Raw genomic sequence first — 21365 nt, 5'->3', positions numbered from 1 at the left:
ATTTCTAACTGACCAATTTCATTGGCGTGACTCATCCCCTTACTCACAGTTCAGAAAGTAATCGCCATGGTTTCCTTTTTCTCAAAGTTCGATCATATTCTCAATCAGACATACTAGGAAATCTCAATTAACAAAAGCAAGAATATACGTGGGTTTTAATGGAATTTTGTCAAAACATTGAATGTGATGAGAGACGAGGTATCACCTGAATTGGCACATCTTTCATGGTTAGTTTTTTTGTTCTAATTTTGCCCGTGCATTTGGGATGCAGTTCACTTTGTCTGATTTCACATTGTGTCTGCTCACAACACTGGGACACAGCTTCATGCATAAGAGAGGCCCGCCTGAAATCCAAATTGGACTGAGAATGGTGACTGCAATTCACATATCATCAAATGAATAATTTCCAATAAAGTTCCTGCAAATGAGCAACAAAACTGGGATAACATGAATGGTAGATTATCCAATTCTTTTTTCCTTTCAAGATTTCCAGCCTTTTCTGTTTCATATTTCTAGGTTTTATTTCATCATGCGTGTTTTGGGCCAGTCAGAAGCCTTTGACTGGGATTGGCATGTGTGCAAAGCTAAAAGAGAATGCCATAACTTTCAGTTAAAATTTCCTCTTGTTAGCAAGGTCTTTCATTCATGTGGAATGTGATCTGGGCCAAATATTAAAACATCCAAATGTACTGAAGACCAAGTGTGTGCTGAAAAAAAAAAGAAAATTGCCTCATTAGACCAATGCAAGTATTATGGGAAGACACAGGCCTGTCCTCTGTGGAGGGAGAGAAATAGAGGGAGGTGTTACCTGGGTTTTCACAATACCATAGAGAATAGTGCTGGCAGTAGAATGTGTGGAGTTGTGTGGAAGGGGGAATAATGGGGACACCTTGATTTTTTTTTAAAGTTAAAAGCCTTGCCTCTCTTTTCCTTGGCACAGTTCGGATTGGATTATTATTGAAGGAAATACGTGAATGTTTATTTGGGATACCTCATCGTGCCAAGAGAAGTGGTTATCAAAACTACAGCCTTATGGTTTACAAACGACAGGAAAGTCTTCGAAGAAAGCCTGTCACTGTGACTCTGGCTGAAATGGCTGGGGTGTATACTTGCAGCCTCAAAACTACAGCACACCAAAGTTGATAGCTTATTTGGTCTCGTGCTGTGAGACAGATATTTCATATCTCTTCCTGCAGGCTCTTCCCTAGACAGTGAGCTTGAAACACTAGCCAAAGGCTGGCATCGCTCAACTGCTTGAAGTGTGCTTAGGGCTGAGGGCATTAACATTGTCATGAGCTGCAATCAAATCATGTTGAAATATTTGCCAGTTGATTGGAAAATGGAATGGTACAGATATGGAAAGAAAATAAGTAACTGGACACCTATTTTCCATTATGATGGAGATATCAGCCCACTCTGAATATGTATAACCCAGAAAATGTATTGATTTTTCATTTGGAATAAAAATCACCAAGCTGAACTGTCAGATCCCTTTGTTAATAGCTCATCCCCTGTAGATACAGTCCACCACAAGCCAGATTTAATTGCAATGCATTCACTTGAACAAACAAATAGCAGAAAAGGACGAGCTGTCCTAGAGAGTCCAGCTTTTTAAATCTCCCTTTCAAAATAAATAAATCAGAAATAATGGCCCAGAATTTGCTGCAAACAGCCCATTGCACAGCATACCTAACTTTTTTGTTCTAATTTTGCCCGTGCATTTGAATAATTTTAGTGGCATCTGTGGGAACCATGGCGGAGTGTGTGACCCGAGCTGATGATGATGTGATGAGGGTAAATGGGCCTGGGTGAGCATAGGGAACAGAATCTCAAGAGAGAGCCAAACATGGGGAAGGGAACAATAATGACAAAGAAGAAAGGGGGAGGACAGAGTGAATCAAGGACAAGTAATGCAAGTAAAAGAGAGCTTGGACTATTTAGAAAAATACCTCAGAGATATAAGAATTTTTAAAAAGCATAAATTGCAAGGAGCAACTATCAATGGGATTGGGACTCCTGTGTTCCTGTTTTGCAGTTCAACTCTCCCACATTGTGGTGGTACACCACCAGCCTACTGCAGGGGGCAACCTCTGTACCTGCAGGAGTGTAAGGGGACAGGACAACATCTGCCGGCTGCCAATCAGCCGGCCTGAAAGGATCAAACCCCACCCAGTCGGGTGTCAGTCACCTTCCGGGATATAAGCCTGTGCCAGCCTCCCAACGCCTCACTCAGAGTTCCTGCAGCCACAGCCAGCCTGGCTCTGTGGAGGTTTTTGTGGATTAAAGCCTGTTATTCAGTCTTTACCTTGTGTGTGTCTGATTCTGTCTAACAGCGCACCACACACATTGACCGAACTTAGGGTAGCGCAGTTGGCGTGGCGGTTAGCGCAACACTTTTACAGCACCAGTGATCGGGACCAGGGTTCGAATCCCGCGCTGTCTGTATGGCGTTTGTACGTGTCTGCATGGGTTTTCCCTGGAGGCTCCGGTTTCCTCCCACTGTTTGAAATGTACTGGGGTTTAGACTAATGGGGTGTAAATTGGGCAGCGCAGACTCATGGGCTGAAATGGCCTGTTACCGCGCTGTATGTCTAAATTTAATATAAATTTAACTCTTCTGGGTCGGTGTGGAGAAACTGACAGCTAAACAATACATGTTCAGTTATCAGTAGGTCCATGCATTGTTTAAATAATTCTATTTACAGAGGTAAGTTTAATTGTTAATAATGGGGAGGTTTAAGTAAAGAATCTGATTTGAAAGTTTGGCGCACTGGGTTCGTTCACCAAGCGTCTTGTCAAGCTTGTCTTCAACGGCTGAATGGCTATCATATGAACATCAGCATCTGCAACAAACTTGCTGTTGTTTCCCCAGGACATTGTACATTTAAACGTGGTCACATATGTCCACATCATAAATACACAATGCTGAAATATCCTCGGGATTGTGAAATTCCTATCCTATTCACCACAAAATAATCATTGACAGCAGAATGAAGGGTCTCTCAAAGAACATGCGATACCAGCAATCTGCCAAGGTTGAAGAAAACCTTTAATAAATATAAAAGGATAGATAAATAAATGTTGCTGTTAGAGTTAGCAAAAGAAAACAATGTTTCAGAGGTGCAAACAATTCTTTTAGTGGTCCTGGATTAGGTTGTGGTTCAGGTAGTAACAGTGCCTAGTAGCAGTTCAATTCAAAACGCAATGCTAGAGAAATCTAGCAGGTTAAACAGCATTCTTTATATAGCAAAGATAAGATACATAACCAATGTTTTGGGCTTGAGTCCTTCATCAAAGTATGAACAAAATGTTGGCAGCCACCTGAACCTCGGGCGATAAATTTCTCACCTGAAATGTTGGTCGTGTATCTTTATCTTTGCTACATCAAGTGCACTTGCTAAGTTTCTCCAGCATGGTGTTTTTACTTCAATCATGGCATCTGCAGACTTTGGTGTTTTACTCCATCCTGTTCTTGAACTTTGAAGTGCTGGGCTTCAAGCTTCTACACCTTCGGCTTCAAGTCAGTAATGAGAAGAGGTTTTAAACAGGTTGATGGAGGTCCTTTATTATGTTGGAAAGTCAGCATCAGGTTTGCTCTTGAGAACGTGCTCCTGGAATGAGAATGCTGGAGTATTAATAAAACAGTAAAGGCATTCTGGCCCATGCCCATTTTCAGTAATTCCTTTTGCATCAGGGAGACTTCCATTTATCTGGGCTGCATTTGAATGGAGTTATAGAGATGAGATGAATAGATGTCCTGCCCATTCCCAACATCAAGAAGACTTCTGAACTGACTTTGAAATACATTAACTGTTCGACTGCTTTTATGGAATCCCACGTAAGATTAATCTACAGGTGCAATTAAATTGCAAATAAGGCATAAATGCAAGATGGATTTGCATGCTCATCAATGGAGAAGTCTGAGATGCTCGCTAAAGCTCTGGGACATGACCCTAATCAGCATAAATAATCTTTGGATTTGAATGTTACACAGTATAAACTATTTACTTTTAAGCTCCAACTTTTCCATTCAAAAATGTTCCTTCACTCTCTCATTGATATAAGTGTGAGTAATTAACTTTCAGTTTTTATTTTGTCTTTTCAAAGTGATTAATATTTTCTTGTTACCTTGGACTCCAGCAGAGATGGTCAGCAGCTGAGCTGGCCAGTGTCAAATCTGTTGTCAGGCAGTTCCCAATGTAGACTAAATCAATAAAACCTGAACTGCTGTGACTGACACCAACTTCCCTCTTTCTCTGTGCACTTGCTTAACATCATCCTCCCATGATTCAGCTGAATTTAAACTTTCGGAATTGCGGACCTTGATCTCTGAATCCTGCTTGCTTGTTTTCAGAGCTCCAAAGAATGGTCCCCCTCCCTGACAGCACAGTTGAAGTGTATCTCCTGCACAAATGCATTTGTTCCAGAGATGAGGCATTTCAGTTACAATGATAGAACTGAGCATTTAGGAACTCTATTTTGGAGAAGATGGAGACTGTGTAAAATCTCAGCTGTTTTAATAGGCTACAGAGAAACCATGCCCATTGGTAGATGGGTCAAGGGGCACATTTAAAATGATTGACAACAATCCAGCAGTGGTGCAGAGAAAATGTGATTTGTACAGCCATGTGGTGGATGCAAATGCACTTGTGTATTTTGAAGGGAATATGAATATATTTGAAGGTGACAAAAGATGGGAAACTGTGGTGAAGATTGTCTGCATAAAGCTGGTCCAGAATGTTCACATCTGGCACTGTCCTGATATTAGAATCCACCACCTTTTGCAGAATGGAATGTGTGAAACAGGTGATATTTTAAGTGCTCCTTTAAACACGATCTCACATTGTATCTGCGTGAACGGTGGCACTTAACTACAGTATCGGCATTTTAAATTATTAAAGCAGAGCCAATTTGAATTTGAGGTGTTTTCATCTTATACCGAAATGTATTTTGGTTTAATCTTATCTGATTTTGATCAAGAGGATCTTCAAATTTACTTACACATAGGGTTTATTGATCTATCTCATTTAACCCAGTGAGTTTCTCGGAAAAAAACATTTGTGGATCCACACAATTTCCTTTGCATCTACAATATAATTCACAGAGAATGCCTTGTAGATCTATTTTGTGTTTTTGTGAATCTATGCCACTCACGAACCCCAATGATGCATTACTTTTACAACGTACACCACCACCCTCACTCCCACCTCTTCATTACCGCCTCCCCCGATGCCTAATCCCTCGTGTGATGTCGAGCTCCCCAACCCCCTTTATGTAATGTCACGCTTGCAGCAAGTGGCTGGCTGTGCTCTGCGGACATGCACATAAAACTGATGGAAGAGCCAATCAAAACTGCACTGTGGAATACCTGCAGAGAGAGACAGGGACAGGGAAAGAGCATGTGTTTCAGTGAGAGATTCAAAATAGTTCTAATTGGGACAATTTTGGGCCATCCAGTCACTTCATGGCTCCTCTGACACAACAATCTGCTCATGTTTACACAGGTTACATTGATCTCTGATGGGGTTGTTGCAGCTGCTGTTCAATTCTTCAAAAGTTATGCCAAGGAATCTCAAGAATACTTACTTTCTTTTCTCGCTGAACAGCTGGGGAACTTAATGAGCAAAAATCTCAATCAGCTAACCTGACCTGACCTGACCTGACCTGACTTTGCATATTGTCCTTAATAAGGACTTCCATTAAAGCATTGAAGAGACTGTTCATTCTTTGGGAAGTGGAGGATTGTCATTGTTCTGGGGCCCCCAGTCACTTCTGTTTATGATTAAGTTGATGTGTAAAGTTTTGCTGTTTGCTGGGTTCGGCCCCTTCACAGCATTGCCACAAAGTGTTCATTCACATTTAGATTAGTCTAACAGTTCCAGAGGTCAGTCTAAGGTCAGACTTAGTAATGATGTAAGGAGAGGCATGTCTGGGATTCTTATTTTGAACTGAAACATGTACCGGGAGCAATTGAGAAAAGATGCACCAGCAAGTCAGAGTCCAGACCTGTAGCTGCATTTCATTCTGCTTCATACCCCTCAACAGACCGTGGCTGCTTTATTTGAAGTCTTTCATGTCTTGCTTTTTATGATCCTGTTTGCTAGGCCCAATGACTGTCTTGGGTTATTAAAGAGGAAACTTGCAGGTATGATAGATTACATTCAATCAGAATGCACAATCTTTGCAAGAAAATGTCGATGTGTTCCAGCAGTGGGGAGATGTGCAGAGATGGAGAGGTGCACTAGATTTTTTTTTAAACCCCGGACTTTGCATGAAAGGGTCACAGCACTGAAGACTGTTCATTGTCTCTGAGCGCACTCCTGCCAGCGGTGCACGTCCTCTCTCGTTTTATTACAATAAAAAGGCACAAGGATTGTCACTTCAACAACCACAAAGCAATTCATTTTTATTTATTAAAAAATATTTTCTGAAAAATATAAGGACCTGCAGTTAAGAACCAGTTAAAATCCAGGAGTTGTGAAACACCTTTTTAATGAATAGTTCATGGTTTGTTTCTTCCTGCAAAGAGATCTCAGTTGCTCTTGTCACAGTGTAATGAAATTGAACTGACTGAAGGCAATTCAGGCCTCCAGGAATAATATCCCGTTTGTGGCTGAAGCACAGATATTTTGCAGGCACGAGTGAAAGATGAAATGCGGATGCCAAGCGACTTTTGCCCTTCCTGAGTTACTTCATACAGTATTTGCTTTTGATGGTATTGGTATGCGAGTTACCTTGGCTTTCTCTGCAAACTGATTTATTTATTTTTTTGCATCCTTTTTATCTTTGTTTATTTCAAAGTCTCGGATTTTTAAAAATTGCATCTTTTTTTTAAAAAAAAGACCCCAAGATCCATTACTTAGGTAAGAAATGTCTTATTAAAAATCAATGTTGTACAGCAGGATGGGAGGTGGTAAAATATCTTTTCATACAATGGATTCCATCAGTAGGGAGATATCCAAGTCACCACAGGGACTGTCTCTTGGAATCCTACACTTGAACTGAGATTTTAATATGATTAATTGATGTGGCCCAAAATGGTGCATGCAGAAAGCATTACAAGATTCTCTTTTTAAATCAGTTTGTTTTTATTGTATCGTGCCTGGTATTCAGACACCACGGTGAGGTATATTATTACCATGTGCACAGGTTAGTGGGGGTGGTGGGGGTTGTCTCGGGGAACACGTCTCTAACGTCTGCTTGCCTAGAGTGACACCTATAGGGCATATCTGAAAACAAGCAGACGAACAAACAATTGTTTCCTGATGTACTCTGCCTTCAGTCTGAAAATCTTCAAGATTCCTTTGTTGTCATGTAATACTACAGAGCAAGTAATATTACACAAAATAGGCTTCTGCCTGCCATGAGGCAGACAAAGGGTCAAAACGCAAAAATACTGGAGGAACTCAACTGGTCTCGCCGCGTCCACAGGAAGTAAAGATACCAAACTGGCGTTTCTGACCTGCGGCCTTCATCAAGGTGCGAGTGAAAATAGGTGCCAGTAGCGTCACCCAGCGCCCCTTACAGAACGAGAGAAAGAGAAGCAAAAGAGAGTCCTCAGAGCCGCTGAGTGTCCGTGAATTTGCCTCCAGCGCTCCCACAGCCTCTGCCACTGCCCAGACTCCATTTCCTTCCCACGGTAGGCCGAGCTCCAGACACTTTGTAGATTTCAGCATTGTTTGGGCATATTTTAAATCATCCCCTTTTGAACCTTTTTTTTCTCAAGTAGCTTTAAATGTGACTCTCCCAGTGAATAGCAAATAAAATAAACGGAAATTATTACATTTGAAAGTAAGTTGATTGTTTTGAATGCAAGCCGATCAGGTTCTCCTTGTGGTCCTCCCATCAAGGTTCTGAGTCCATTTGTTCAAATTGGTTGCACTCCATTCTGTTTCTTTCCCCCACCCCCCTCCCCAACTCCCCAAGGACTCTGCTCAAAGTTTATGGGCCCCCTTCCCTGTGAACCAGTCAAGTTTTGGTTTCTTCTGTACTCCTTTCCTACTGACTACATTAAAAACATTAAAACAATTATGTTAAGCGAGGTGAAAAGAGAGCGAGCTTTTACTTGAATGTGCTGTGGCCAGGGGTGCAGTGCTGCCAGAGCTCAGCGGAGCGCCACTTCAGGCACCTCAGGGGGGCCACTCCAGGCACCTCAGGGAAGCCACTCCAGGCACCTCGGGAGGGGGGGCCACTCCAGGCACCTTGGGGGGGGGAGCACTCCAGGCACCTCAGGGGGGCCACCAGGCACCTCGGGGGGGGGGCCCACTCCAGGCACCTCGGGGGGGGGGGGCCCACTCCAGGCACCACAGGGGAAACCACTCCAGGCATCTCAGGGGGGGTGGGACCTCCTTGTTGCTGTTTTTGGTGAGCTCTGGCACCTAAAAAAATTAGCACTGCACCCCTGACTGTGGTCCTCGGGGGCAGGGAGCATAGGGCTCCCTGTTGAGAATGGCTGGTCTAACTCATTGCCTTCTTCCATATCACACTCTTCATTAATATTATTCCTCTCCCCTCAGAAGAAACCAGCGAAGATGTGGAAGGGCTTAATGAGTCCACGCAGGAAGGAGAAGATTCTACCAAAGACAAAGAGAGTGGGAGTGAGAAGGAACCCAGCAAAGAAACAGGTAGAGTAATACATTCTGCTTATTGTCCAACCTAAATGGTCAAGAACACCAATAGGTCGAGAGCATTTTCCAGAGGGGGGCTCCACATTTCCAAATGATGTCAATATACTGTAGTTCCACAGCATTTGTAATTTTGATGGCTTGTGATGTTTTCTCTGTAAGTAATAGTTCTGTCCAAAGCTGTGAGAAGTTCAAAACAAAGGTAAAATCACCAAAATGTTGGACATTTGATTTGAACCAATAGTTTGATCCAATGTTTCAGACGCAACTCTTTGGATTTCTAAATGTACACCTGCTAAACTGGACAAATACAGACTGAAATGTAAAGGTACTTGACTGAAAAGTTAAAATAACCTGGATATAAATTTTTTTGGGGGGGTGGGGAATTCCAGGGTACCCAGTCTTGTCATTTTAGTATTTGTAATGTGTGTAAATCACCTGTTGGACAGCCAGATGATGCCGGCATTTTATTTTTAAGCTATTTTTTAATTCTTTGTGTAATGGAGAGTGAGTTATGAAGTGATGGTACATTAGCCGTGGAGGACCACAGACAGAAAAAGTACAAGTTCTGTTTGGTTTGTGCTCAACGTGAGACCATTATTGCATAATGAAGTATTGGGAGCAAAGATATTTGAGTCTATTCAGGATGTTCTGTGATTTTCCTTATGGGTGGAATGGTACAGAAACACAATTAAACCCAAAAGTCTACAGTGACAAAGGGGAAAGTGATTTGCATTTAAGGTCTGATAAAACTATTTCCTTCTATTGCATTTTGGGCGGCATGGCTTGCATGATAGTTACCGTGGCACTATTACATTTCCAGTGACCCAGGTTCAAGTCTGAGTCAAGTAAGGAGTTTGTACATTTTCCCCATGTCTACGCGGGTTTTCCCTTGGTGCTCAAGTTTCCTCCCACCCTCCAAAACATTCTGGGTTAATTTAGGTTTAATTGGGCGGCATGGGTCTGGCCAGAATCAGTTTCTACCATGTTGTACATAAAATCTTGTGGCAAGGTTGCTACGGCTACAGCCAGGTTATAGCCCTAAGGCTCTAGCTCGAATCTACAGGAGAAAAAAGACACACACACCAGTAGAGTGTATTCGACACAGTTTATTCTGTGGCAGCTCTGCCTTATATAGTCAGCTCGGCCGTCACCACCGGGGCATGGCTTGAGCGGGCCGTTTACCAATTGGTTACCTCAGATGCCCGGGCCCCAATTGGGCCCCCTGCAATCCACTGACGGTGATTGGCCACTTTCACCACTCTGCCGGCAGCCTATGGAAATGTGCATTTCAGCTGCACGATTCTTTGCCGGTTGTCGTATTTGACAGCCATTTCCTGTGTCGGCCTGCGGCGCGGGCCATGGGCCGCTACACGACCTCCTTCCCCCCAGAACTGGCCATCAGGACACTGTTTTTAGGAGGCCAACCCCTGCACCATGGGATTGGGTGAGTAATGGCTGGAGTCAAAGTCAAAATTGGCCGGTTTCAACCGTCGAGTGTGAAAATCTCTCCCTTGCCGCCAATGTCCAAAACACAGGTGAAGCCGTTGTGTCTGAGGACATGGTATAGCCCCTCGTAAGGTTGCTGTAGAGATGGCCGGTGATCCCCCCACCGAACAAACACGTATTTACAGTCAGTACAGTTCTTTGGGATGCATGTGCAGGTTTGGTCATGGGGTCTAGGTTTAATGGGGGCCAGAGAGCCTAGGTGCTTGTGTAGTTGGGACAATGTGGTCACTGTGGGCTCCCCTAAGCCCTCAGGGGCCATCATCAATTTGCCCGGTATAACTAGGGGTGCGCCATAGACTAACTCGGCAGAGGATGCCTCAAGATCCTCCTTGGGTGTGGTACGGATGCCTAACAGGACCCAAGGGAGTTTCTCGGACCAGTTAGGTCTGGTAAGCCGTGTCATTAAGGCTGCCTTAAGGTATCTGTGGAACCTCTCCTCCAACCCGTTGACCTTTGTGTGATACACAGTGCTGTGGTGGAGATGAGTCCCCAGGACGTGGGCTAAAGTGGTCCACAGACTGGAAGTGAATTGGGCCCCCTGTCTGATGTAAGGTATTTGGGGACCAAAAACACGCTTCCCAAGTGTTGAGTAAAGCCCGTGCAGGAGTTTCTGTGGAAGCTTCTGATAGTGGCGCCACATCTGGTCATTATTGCATAATGAAGTATTGAGAGCAAAGATATTTGAGTCTATTCAGGATGTTCCATGATTTTCCAATTAATGGTACAGAAACACAATTAAATCCAAAAGTCAACAGTGACAAAGGGGAAAGTGATTTGCATTTAAGGTCTGATAAAACTATTTCCTTCTATTGCATTTTGGGCGGGTATGGATACAGGTAAAGGCCCCACAATGTCTGAAGTGGCGACGTGCTGGCTCGAATGTCTGTGGTGGAGCTTTGAGCTGTGGATTTTGGATGACTGGCACTGAGTACAAGTCCTGGCCCACAGGGTGACAGCCACAGGCTGTGCCAGATATACCTGTTCACCACCATTTTGACTGAGTCAAAAACCCGCCTCTTCCATGCAGCCGGAATGACAGGGCGAGATTTACCCATCAAAGTGTCGCAGGGCTGCGTGCGATTGCCGGGGACAATCTGGATATCCTCCAGTTTTAAGCCGGTGAGCGCTGTCTGGTATGCCAGGATGTCAGGGTTTTCTTGCTGTGCATCACCCAGGACCACATAGTCGATGACAGGGGTAGGGTCGTGCACCGCCAAAATAACTGGACGGGGAAGGGTGATGGCCACCATTTTGGATTTTCTGGCTATGAGTTCAATGTCCGTTGTAAATTCGGAAATGTAGGACAGGTGCCGCTGTTGCCTGGCGGACACTTTACTGAAGGCAAAGGTAAGGGGGAGGAGGGGGGGTTTGTGGTCTGTTTGAATTTTGAACTTCCTGCCCTCCAGGAATTAATGAAAGTAACAAATTGCCAGGTACAAGGCTAACAGTTCTCTATCAAAGGCACTGTACTTGAGCTCAAGTAACCTGTGAGGTGTTTACTGAAAAAAACCAGTGTTGTGTTGTGTTGTCCGTGTTGTGAGGGCAGTTGGGGCATCTGTCCGTGGGTGCACGAGGAGTGTGGCATTGTCTTGGGCATTTTTGGTGGCCTGGAAATCCTCAGTTGGTTCCTGGGTCCATTGTATGTTTTTATTGGGTCCTGCCATGAAGGGAAAGAGTGGGCTCATGATGCAGGTGGCTGCAGGTATGAAACGGTGATAAAAGTTGACCATATCTGCAAACTCTTGTAATTCCTTCGCCATCGATGGCACGGGGAAAGAGCGAATAGCATTCACCTTAGTGGGTAACGGTCTAGCTCCATGTTGGTCGATACGATGGCCCAGGAAGTCAATAGTCTCTCGGACAAACTAGCACTTTGCCGGGTTGACAATTAGGCTGAAATAACTCACCCTGAAGAATAATTGTTTTAAGTGGTGATTAAAATGTCATTGAGGTAGACGAAGGCAAAATGCAGATCCCGGCCCAACTGCATCCATCAGCCTCTGGAAAGTCTGAGCCACGTTTTTTAACCCGAAGGGAATGCAGAGAAATTCAAACAATCCAAAGGGGGTTACGATGGCAGTTTTTAGGATGTCTTTGGGATGTACTGGGAGGTGATAGCCCCAGGAAAGTCCAGCTTTGAGAATATCCATGCCCCTTGCTGGTTAGTGGTGAAGTTCTGGATATGGGGCACGGGATATCTGTCCAGTATGGTGGCCTCGTTAAGGTGGTGTTAGTCTCCACACGGCCTCCAACCACCCACTGCCTTGGGGACCATGTGTAGAGGGGAGGCCCAAGGACTGTTGGAGCTCCGCACAATGCCGAGTTCCTCCACATTTTTGAACTCGTCCCTAGCTAGATTGAGTTTCTCAAGTGGGAGACGCTGCGCCCTGACATAGAGGGGAGGGCCCTCTATAATGATTTGGTGTCTCACCCCATGTTTGGGTATTGCCTAATGGAAGTGAGGTGTGGTGATGGAGGGGAATTCTGCTAGGACCCGAGCAAATTTGTTGTCAGCAGTACTCACTGAGTGAAGGTGGGGGCTGGTGAGTTCAGTGCCCTTGAGTGAAAGTGACTGAAATGTCTGGGCGTGCACCAGCCAATGCCCCTATTATCCACCAGGAGTGAGTTGGCCCACAGGAAAGCTGCACCCAGTAATGGTTGATGCATGGCGACCACCATAAACTTGCAAGAGAATTGTCTGTCCCTGAAGCGTAGGGGAATGGTGCGGGTGCCAAATGTTCAGATGTTGGAGCCACTTGCTGCTTGGAGCTACAGGCCCACTTTGCCACAGCAGATCTCCAGGCTGGTCAGGGGACTGAAACTGTATTGTACCCCAGAGTCCACCAAGAAATGTTGGCCTGACAGGGAGTCTTGAATATGTAGCAGGCTATGCAGTTGGCCAGTCATCACTGCCATTAATGACGGCTGGCCTGAGCATTTCCCTGGAATGCGCAGGGGGAGTGGCATCGACAGGCCTCAGAACCCCACCATCGTTGATAGATACAGTACTGCTCACCGGTGGGGCGTGGCATTCGGGTGGTCGGTAGGTGGTCTTCCTGGCCAGGTGCTGTTGACGCGGTGCTGTCACCTGCTTGAGCGAAGTGTAGATGCACCTCTTCACTGCCCATAGCAGGTCTGGTCAGGCAGCCTCCTTCCTGGGATCATCAAAGTCTTCCTCCACGATGAGCAGTGGATGTTCTCAGGCAGACTCTCCAGGAAGATCAGCTGAAACAGTTGGGAGGAGGTGTAGCCATCATTGAGAGCATGCATGTCGCTCACGAGGGAGGAATGGGCCCTGCCCCCCAAACTGTTTATATGCGCTTTGAGAGCCCAAAGTGCAGGTTAACAGCTCTTTGATGGCCACATCCCTTCCTTGTTCCGGACGCTGCTGGAGGAAGTCGATGATGTGGGCTGCCATGTCCTGATCGAGGGCACTGACCACTGTCATCGGCAGAGATCCGTCGAATGGCAAACTGCACCTCAGCTTGCTGGAACAACGCCCGTGGTTGCGACATTCAGAAGCCGGGCAGTTTCAACTCTACGGTGTTGATTGCAGGTTGGTCTTCCATCTTCGGGTCCAAAGCTCCATTTGAACCAGTTGGGGTCATCTCTGTAGTGAGGTCACTAAGGCTACAGCTAGGTTGTAGTTCTCAGTTATAGCCCTAAGGCTGTAGCTCGAATCTGCAGGAGAAGAAATACGCACACACCAGTAGAGTGTATTCAGTGGCAGCTCTGCCTTTTATAGTCAGCTCGGCCGCGTCACCACCAGGGCATGGCTTGAGCGGTCTGGCTGCCGATTGGTTACCTTGGAAGCCTGGCCCCCTGCAATCTATCGTCAGTGATTGGCCAGTTTCACTATTTTGCCGGCAGCCTATGGAAACGGGCGTTTCAGTCCGCACGATGCTTTGCCAGTCACTGTGTTTGATGGCCATTTCCTGTGTCGGCCCGAGCCATGGGTTGCTATGATCTAAAATTTAAATTTAAGATGTTATAGTTGCCTGCACCTTGATGAATCATTCTGCACAGGAAATTGGTGTTACCACATGGTGTCTAAGAAAGATTTTTGGTCCAATAATTGTGCAATAATCACTGACACATTGCTGTCAGAAAATTATTTTGAGCAACGCATTCTTTAAAATTATTTTCTGTTTATGAAACATTTAAATATTTATTCTTTTGAATTTATGTTAAGAAACTCGAGACTTTTTAAAACAAGACTCATTGCTCCATTGCCAGTGCAATCTAAAGTTGTCATCGTAAAACAAAAATCTGTGTTCAAAATGAGTGATCACAAATAACATTATGGAAGGAGTTTGGGATTTCATACAAAGGCAACTTCCATTAATACTGCCAATCAATTTTAAAAATAATTTATCTCAAATTGGTCTGAAGTATCAGCCTGCCATTCTCAGTAATATGGCAGCTTACTTCAACGCCACGATTCTATTAAATTTCCACTTGTGCCTGGCCTCATTTTGTTATACAAAAATTATTTTTTGATAACACTATTTCCATAATAACTAGTTTTTCACATAAAATGCTTTGTGATTGCACAGTAATTCTTTTAGATGAAAATTGCTTTATCAGATCATAAAATGAATAAAACCTTATTAAAATTATGCACATCTTTTTAATGAAACTATTGATGACGTTTTCAGGACATTTAAAGATTAGTTAGAATTATAAAACTAAACAATACTAATTGTGATGGTCTTTTAGCCTGCATGTTATTTTCCATAAAGTGAACCGCAGAAGAGTTGCTCTTTGACATCTCTCTGCAGCTCAAGTTGAATTTCACAAAGTTTGCTGTATCCTTCACTCCATTGTTGCATATTTACGATGGGCTGCCCTTTGTGTGCAAAATTTACCCATGTGCCGTATATTTGCATAAATCCAACTCTGCTACTCATGAACAATGTGCGTCTTGTCCAACACCATGTAAACAGAAGTTTGTCAGCGTAATGCAAATGCATATGCCATAAATTGTCATATCATTGGCTCCTTTTTAAATTTGTGTATAGTGCCAATTTACAGTTTGAATGGATGATGAGTCTTACAAAATTATATCAAAAACAAAATTCCATAAGTTTGCATTACAGGCTTTAAGTCACTACATTTTACCGCAGTTAGTTAGAAGTGGCCACAAAATCAGAAGCCTTCCAAGATGATGCATGAAAGCATCCACTATATAGCTGTTGCAGAACAAGTGAATATGGGAGGATGAAGAATGCAGGTTATCAGGTGCAACAATCGTTTTTCTCATTCTGACACTCATAGTGACACATACTTTCTGTTAGCTGATCAATTGTAATGGTAAATTTAACTTGAGACATACAGCACAGTAACAGGCCCTTCCAGCCCACAAGCTCGTGCTGCCCAAGAACCTCAGTTAATATTCAAGCTCCACACAGTCTGAAGGGTGGGAGGAAACCAGAGCACCGGAAAGAAACCTTCGCAGACACTGGAAGAACATGCAAACTCTTTACCGAAAGGACCAGATTCGAACTTGGGTCGCAGTCACTCTAAATACACGATTATTTTTCATTGCTCGTCAGAGATCACTTGCTGCACACCTGCATATGATAAAATTGAGGTTTTCATCTTTTAAGAGACAAATCCCTGCAGAATTAGGAGAAACCGCAAGTTGCTTCACTTTTAAAATGCAAGGTGTCCAATCAAACAAAGCTCTCTTAAATCCTCCCCATTTTGGAATGTGACTTTACTAGCTTTTGACAGAGCCAAGGCACTGGGGACGCAGTCACAGACACTTGGATAGGCTTCAGATGTCTCCATGCCAGTGATTTAAGGTTTTGCATCAAAGATCTGAACTGCTAAAGCAGCTTTCAGTGAACTACAATCTAACTTCCAATCCCGGTATCACAAGCATTACGTAAAATCTTATGAGCTTTGAATAAGATGTAATTCAGCATCAAGTTACAAGTCTTGTATAAACGTCTTGCTTTGCAGCTTAATATAATTATGAATCTGAAAATTGTTAACTGAGATTTAACACAGAACGTAGGTTTACAGCTTAATTTTTGCATTGCAAGTCACTGGTCTATAAAATACCAAACAGCTCATCTGCAACTGCATTTACAGAGTTGGTCCTCTGGCTTCAGGCCAAACGAACAGGTTTTTTGAAGCACTGGTAAATCTGAACAGAGTTTTGGAAGTTCGCAGGCTGACTTGATCCTTAATAAGAGGCTTGGATTTTTTTTCCTGAAAAAGGGGTTCACTGAGCTTAATCTGTGCTTCATAAGTTTCTATTATCAATAAAGAAACATGCCAAAGTCGTTAAAATTGATTTAAAGAGCAATGATGTTGTATCTAATGCTAAAATATGCACAGAGGCCAAATGCTCAACTTTTGCCCCTGGCTGAAGATAATTATCGTAACTGAGTGCTAGCTTTGTCACTCTGACATGTGACTTTCTTTGCGGTGAAGGGATCCAAAGCAGAATGTTGTCAACCTCTACCCCATAGATAATGATTACAAAATATAAATAAGCAAGTTTTATTTGTAAATAGAAAAAGTGACGAATATTTCACTTGTCACTAATATACAGGATGTGGAATGAGTCCTTTAGGTGATCACTCGTTTCATACCATAAATATGGTTCTTCACACCCACTGTATACAAATTGGGATATGGTCAATACAGGTATACCCCACTTTATGAAAGTAGAGCATTCCTATGAAACCTTTTGTAAGCCGAAATGGTGTAAAAGCAAAAACCCATTCAAATTTCTTTCGGATAGCAAACGCAGGCTTCTTTGTAAAAGCAAATTTGGGTAAAGAGAGTATTTGAAAAGTGGAGTATACCTGTAATACGTGATTATAGTTGTGTCAATTAAAATAACATGCTTTACTGGTCAGCAATTGGGATAGAATTCACCTCTAGCTTGGAAGTCAACATAAAAGATAAGTATTTCATCATCTAGTAAGTTCAGAATATCAGATTGATGCCTAATAATATGAGAGGTGAAATAGATAGGCAACCTTGAGCAACACTTTGAAGCCAATTTGCTGATGCGTTTCTTGGCTAACAAATGAGGAAATGTCATGCTCGTGTGGGCAGAATAATATAGGCCCATCAGGTTAACATTCAAAAATTGTGTTGGATGGTTGTTATCACATTTAATGGCTCAAAGAAATTACTACCAAAGGCCAGAAAATGTGAATGAACAACATGAAAAATGAAAGTAATACTAAAACCAGGAAGTAGAACCATCAAACTCATTGATTACATGGCTAATTAAAAAAAGGGGGGGGGGGTTTCTGAGAGCAAGCTGTCTTGAATGTGTCTAATCATTGCTGTGCCCTAGCCTTCTTCATGAGTTCCTGTACTAAAAATAAAATATTTATGAAGCCATGGCCTAAAGGTTGGAGTTGCTCACCTAACATTGTGCGATTAGTGAAATGGACCGTTTCTGATTTGAGTTGGAGAGAGAGAGGAAGAGAGCAATAGCTATTAAAGATGGTATTAATGTACTGCAAGCAAAGAAAAGTTGTCATGGAAGTGTGTTTATGGTGTATAGTGCTGGCAGGCATGATTTCGATAGGCTTTGACATGTTTAACATAAATGTATACAGCAGGGCTCCTGCATTCATGAATAATTCCTCCAGGCCCCATGCCTCCCTAATTACTGAAATTGAAAAAATAGGTCATGCGCATCTTGAATTGAACAGCAGTATTTTTTCCTTTCTCTGAGTGCTTGATGTGCAGAATACCTCTGTAATACAATGAGCTTGGCTGGACAAGCCACAAGAATGGGAGGTGAACAAAATATGATGGGGGAAAGAAAAGTTTATCTGTTAAAATCTTTGCATTTTTAAAAAATCTTCAAAGAAGAAAGGAATAAAAGAAACCAGTTTTACTTGACAGGCAAAGCATAAAAAAAGGAGCTATTGCAAGTCTATAAAATTTCTTATACTTTATAATTTTTAAAAAAAGATGTATATACGCTGCACAGTAACAGGCCTTTCCGGCCCACAAGCCCGTGCCCAATTAGCCTACAATTCCCGTATGTTTTTGGAGGGTGGGAGGAAGCTGGAGCACCTGGAGGAAGCCCACGCAGACACTGGCAGAATGCACGAATTTGAACCCTGGTCGCTGGCACTGCAATAGTGTCCCGCTAACCTTGCTGCCCCAAGAAGTTCAAGAAGTTATTTAATTATTTTTCTATTGTGCGAGACTCTAGAGTATTACTTTGGAAAAAAAATGGTGACTGTTATGCTTTTTTTTAAAAAACTTGAATTATTAATTTAAATACCTATACTAGAATTTTATACACTGCTTCCTTATTATGCCTTTATCTCGGCTCTGTTCTACACTCCTAATTATCAGATCTATACCTAATCAATAATTTATTTTCAAAAGATGTCCCATCTAAATTGAATTTTAATTTTTGTCCTCAGTTACTGATGGAACAAAGAATGCACAATCCAAGGCAGTATCTTAATAAAGTAAAAACACAAATGGTGGAGAAACTCAGCAGGTCAAATTAAGGTTTGGGTGCCTGTCTACATTTTGCTGATATCTTGATGAGGGCCTCAAGCCCGAAACGTTGGTCATGTATCTTTGTCTTTGCTCCATAAGGTACACTTGATCTGCTGAGTTTCTCCACCATTGTGTTTTTACCTCAATCACGGTGTCTGCAGACTTTTGTGTTTTGCTCCAGTATCTTAATAGCCAAGAGTATCATTAAATTCTTGTCAATATGCCAGCAAAAAGTTTCTTCAGCTGGAGAGCTTTTTGCAACATTACAAGCAACATAGTGCAGAAATAGAACAAATTAATGTAAACAGAGACCAGTTTAAAGTGTCTTTTTTTTATGTGTCCTGATTCACACTACAGAATATGAGAAGAAAAGCATAAAATCTGTGGATTTTTTCACCATTGTATGGAGGTTGTAGATTAATTAATTGGGGTATTTGGGTGGCATTAGCTTGTGGGCCAGAAGGGCCTGTTTCCGAGCTGCATTCTAAAATTAACAGACTGCTTCTTTGACCAGTCAGGTATTTCCTTCCACTCTGTGATGACATGACCACTGCCATCAAATAGGAAGAAACCTTTCGTGTGAAACCAGCCGAGACTAGAATCTGAAATTGGGTCCCTTTGTTACTCGTCAGAGCCCCTTGGGTGGCAGCAACCAAGACATAAGCTCACCTTTTGAAAACATCCCCCCGTCAGCTTTTTAAATATAAATTGACAAGTTAACTGCAGAGTTGAGGCGTTTGGAGGGAGATACAACGTAGGCATGATTTTTGAATCCTATTCACTGGTGCCTGTTTAATGACCTACCTAGACGGCAAAATCAGAATTAACGAGTATTAAAGCCGTCTAATATACCATTGCCTTCACATTCAATTAAATCACTCAAGGGTAATTTTTCCACAGAGTCATAAATAAAGAAGGAAGATGATTTCTGCAACAAAAATTAACCTAATTGATGATACCTAAAATCTTTTGAGAGGCAGAGAAACGTGAAGGGAAATGTCATAAGGGTTAGGTTGTTTGAGTTTTTAAACATAAGTGCCATACATCAATGAAGAGGGCTGCCATCTCTAGTAATGATGTAGAATGCTTGGAGTGTGGAATGGTGGAACATTTCAATTCTGGATAAATAATAAACTTTAGATATTTCAGACAATTTAATCCAAGAATGCATTATGTCTTCATAAAAATCTACCCGATTGACATATTTCTGTGAAATTGGCTTCATATGGCATTGCCTGAATTCCCAGCACTCTTCCGTTCTTTTCCGTCAGGTTGGTTATGCCCCAAGAAAAGAAATGAAGCCAAAACAAGCTTTTATTAGACAAATATCTTTATTATTGGTCAACTCTGCTATTCTGAATCTGTTTTGATGGCAGGAATTTCATCTTCATATTTCACGTTATAATGTCACTCATAAAGATATTCTGACTGATTAATATTCATTTTTGCCATATATTGAAATTGATTTATTTGAACTGAAACCAAAATACCGGTAATTCAATAGGTAACAAATGATTGATGAAATTCTGTCTGAAAATATTACATAAAAAATGCATCATTCTTGATGTAATTTTTTTTAAAATCCGCTTCATTCAAAATAAAATCAAATTAGCCAAAATGCTTTTGCTGTATAACTATGGGAACACATATTTCATGTATGTTAGAAATTACATGAGAGTTAACAATTAGTCTTTGAGGGCAGAGCAATAGAGAAAAAAAATCCTGTTGAGATTTTTTAAAAATTGAGACTTCTTGGCTCAATATCCCTGGAATTTGGATGCAGACCACCTCTCCTACATTAGCTTCAGAAAAGTTTCAGTGAAGAAGGAAATTGAGCCCAATTTCAACTCCCCCCCCCCCCCCAAAGTTTCAATACTGCCTATTGATGGATATCCCATCCACATTGATTTTCAGGGTCACATGTCTGTCATGCAAGTTCGATAGAAGAAACAATGAGTTGTGTAATCTCTGCAAACAACTGTTGAATCACAGGAGGGCCTTCATATCTTTAGGCCTGCACTTTATTTTACAAATATACTTCTATCCAATGTGGCTTTGATATTGCTGGTTTTTTTTAAATGATCCCTCAATTCCCCAGTTAAACCGAAGTATCACACCAACGTCAACCTACTGAAGAAATTCAATTTCTTCACAGTAATCAAATGGAACTTGAGAAAAATGTACAGAAGATGGGTTTGTTCTTTTAAAATGTACTTAGCAACCAGGCGGCGTTTTTTTTTATCCTTGCATTGGACTGTGCCACAGACCACAGAATACAGTTTTTGTCTGTCATTTCATCAGAACAAATCTTCAACCTTCCGTGAGGCGTTCAATTTTCCCCACAACATTTGTCTTGAATGAATATCTGAATATATTTACATTATTTTCTATGAACTGATTTTTTGTCTCACCTTTTAAACAAAAATTATTTTGCTTCAAGTTCCCTTAATCTGTAATCTTTAGCATCTGTTTCATCCCAAACAAAGATGTCAAGTTGTTCCGTCCGGGATGACTTTATCCATGTTATTCCTTTCTTAACCAGCAGGATAGCAGTGCAACATTTTTACTTTACAAGGTACAAATACCTTTTATAATGTACAAATTCCTTTTTCAACTTTCAATTTTCCTATATTCCAGCAGTCTAGGTCATAACTTCATTCACTCAAACAACTTCACCAAGTAAAAGCTCCATTTACAATCATCTCTACATGAGCATTTAATCCACAAGAGTAA

General features: G+C 42.2%; 1 protein-coding gene across 2 annotated transcripts in view; it reads left to right on the top strand.

Annotated features, from left to right (window-relative positions):
- The window catches only part of zfhx3b (zinc finger homeobox 3b), a 524157-nt gene that overhangs the window by 435751 nt on the left and 67041 nt on the right, over positions 1 to 21365 (top strand). For both annotated transcript variants that reach the window (XM_069901315.1, XM_069901314.1), the window contains one exon: positions 8517 to 8624. In XM_069901315.1, the coding sequence (XP_069757416.1) occupies positions 8517 to 8624 (108 nt within the window). The remainder of the gene's footprint in view (positions 1 to 8516; positions 8625 to 21365) is intronic.

The sequence above is a fragment of the Narcine bancroftii genome, chromosome 10 (genome assembly GCF_036971445.1).
Source record: "Narcine bancroftii isolate sNarBan1 chromosome 10, sNarBan1.hap1, whole genome shotgun sequence".
Classification (NCBI taxonomy): Eukaryota; Metazoa; Chordata; class Chondrichthyes; order Torpediniformes; family Narcinidae; genus Narcine; species Narcine bancroftii.
The sequence above is the reverse complement of the archived record's forward strand: the minus strand, read 5'-3'. Positions and strand labels throughout refer to the sequence as shown.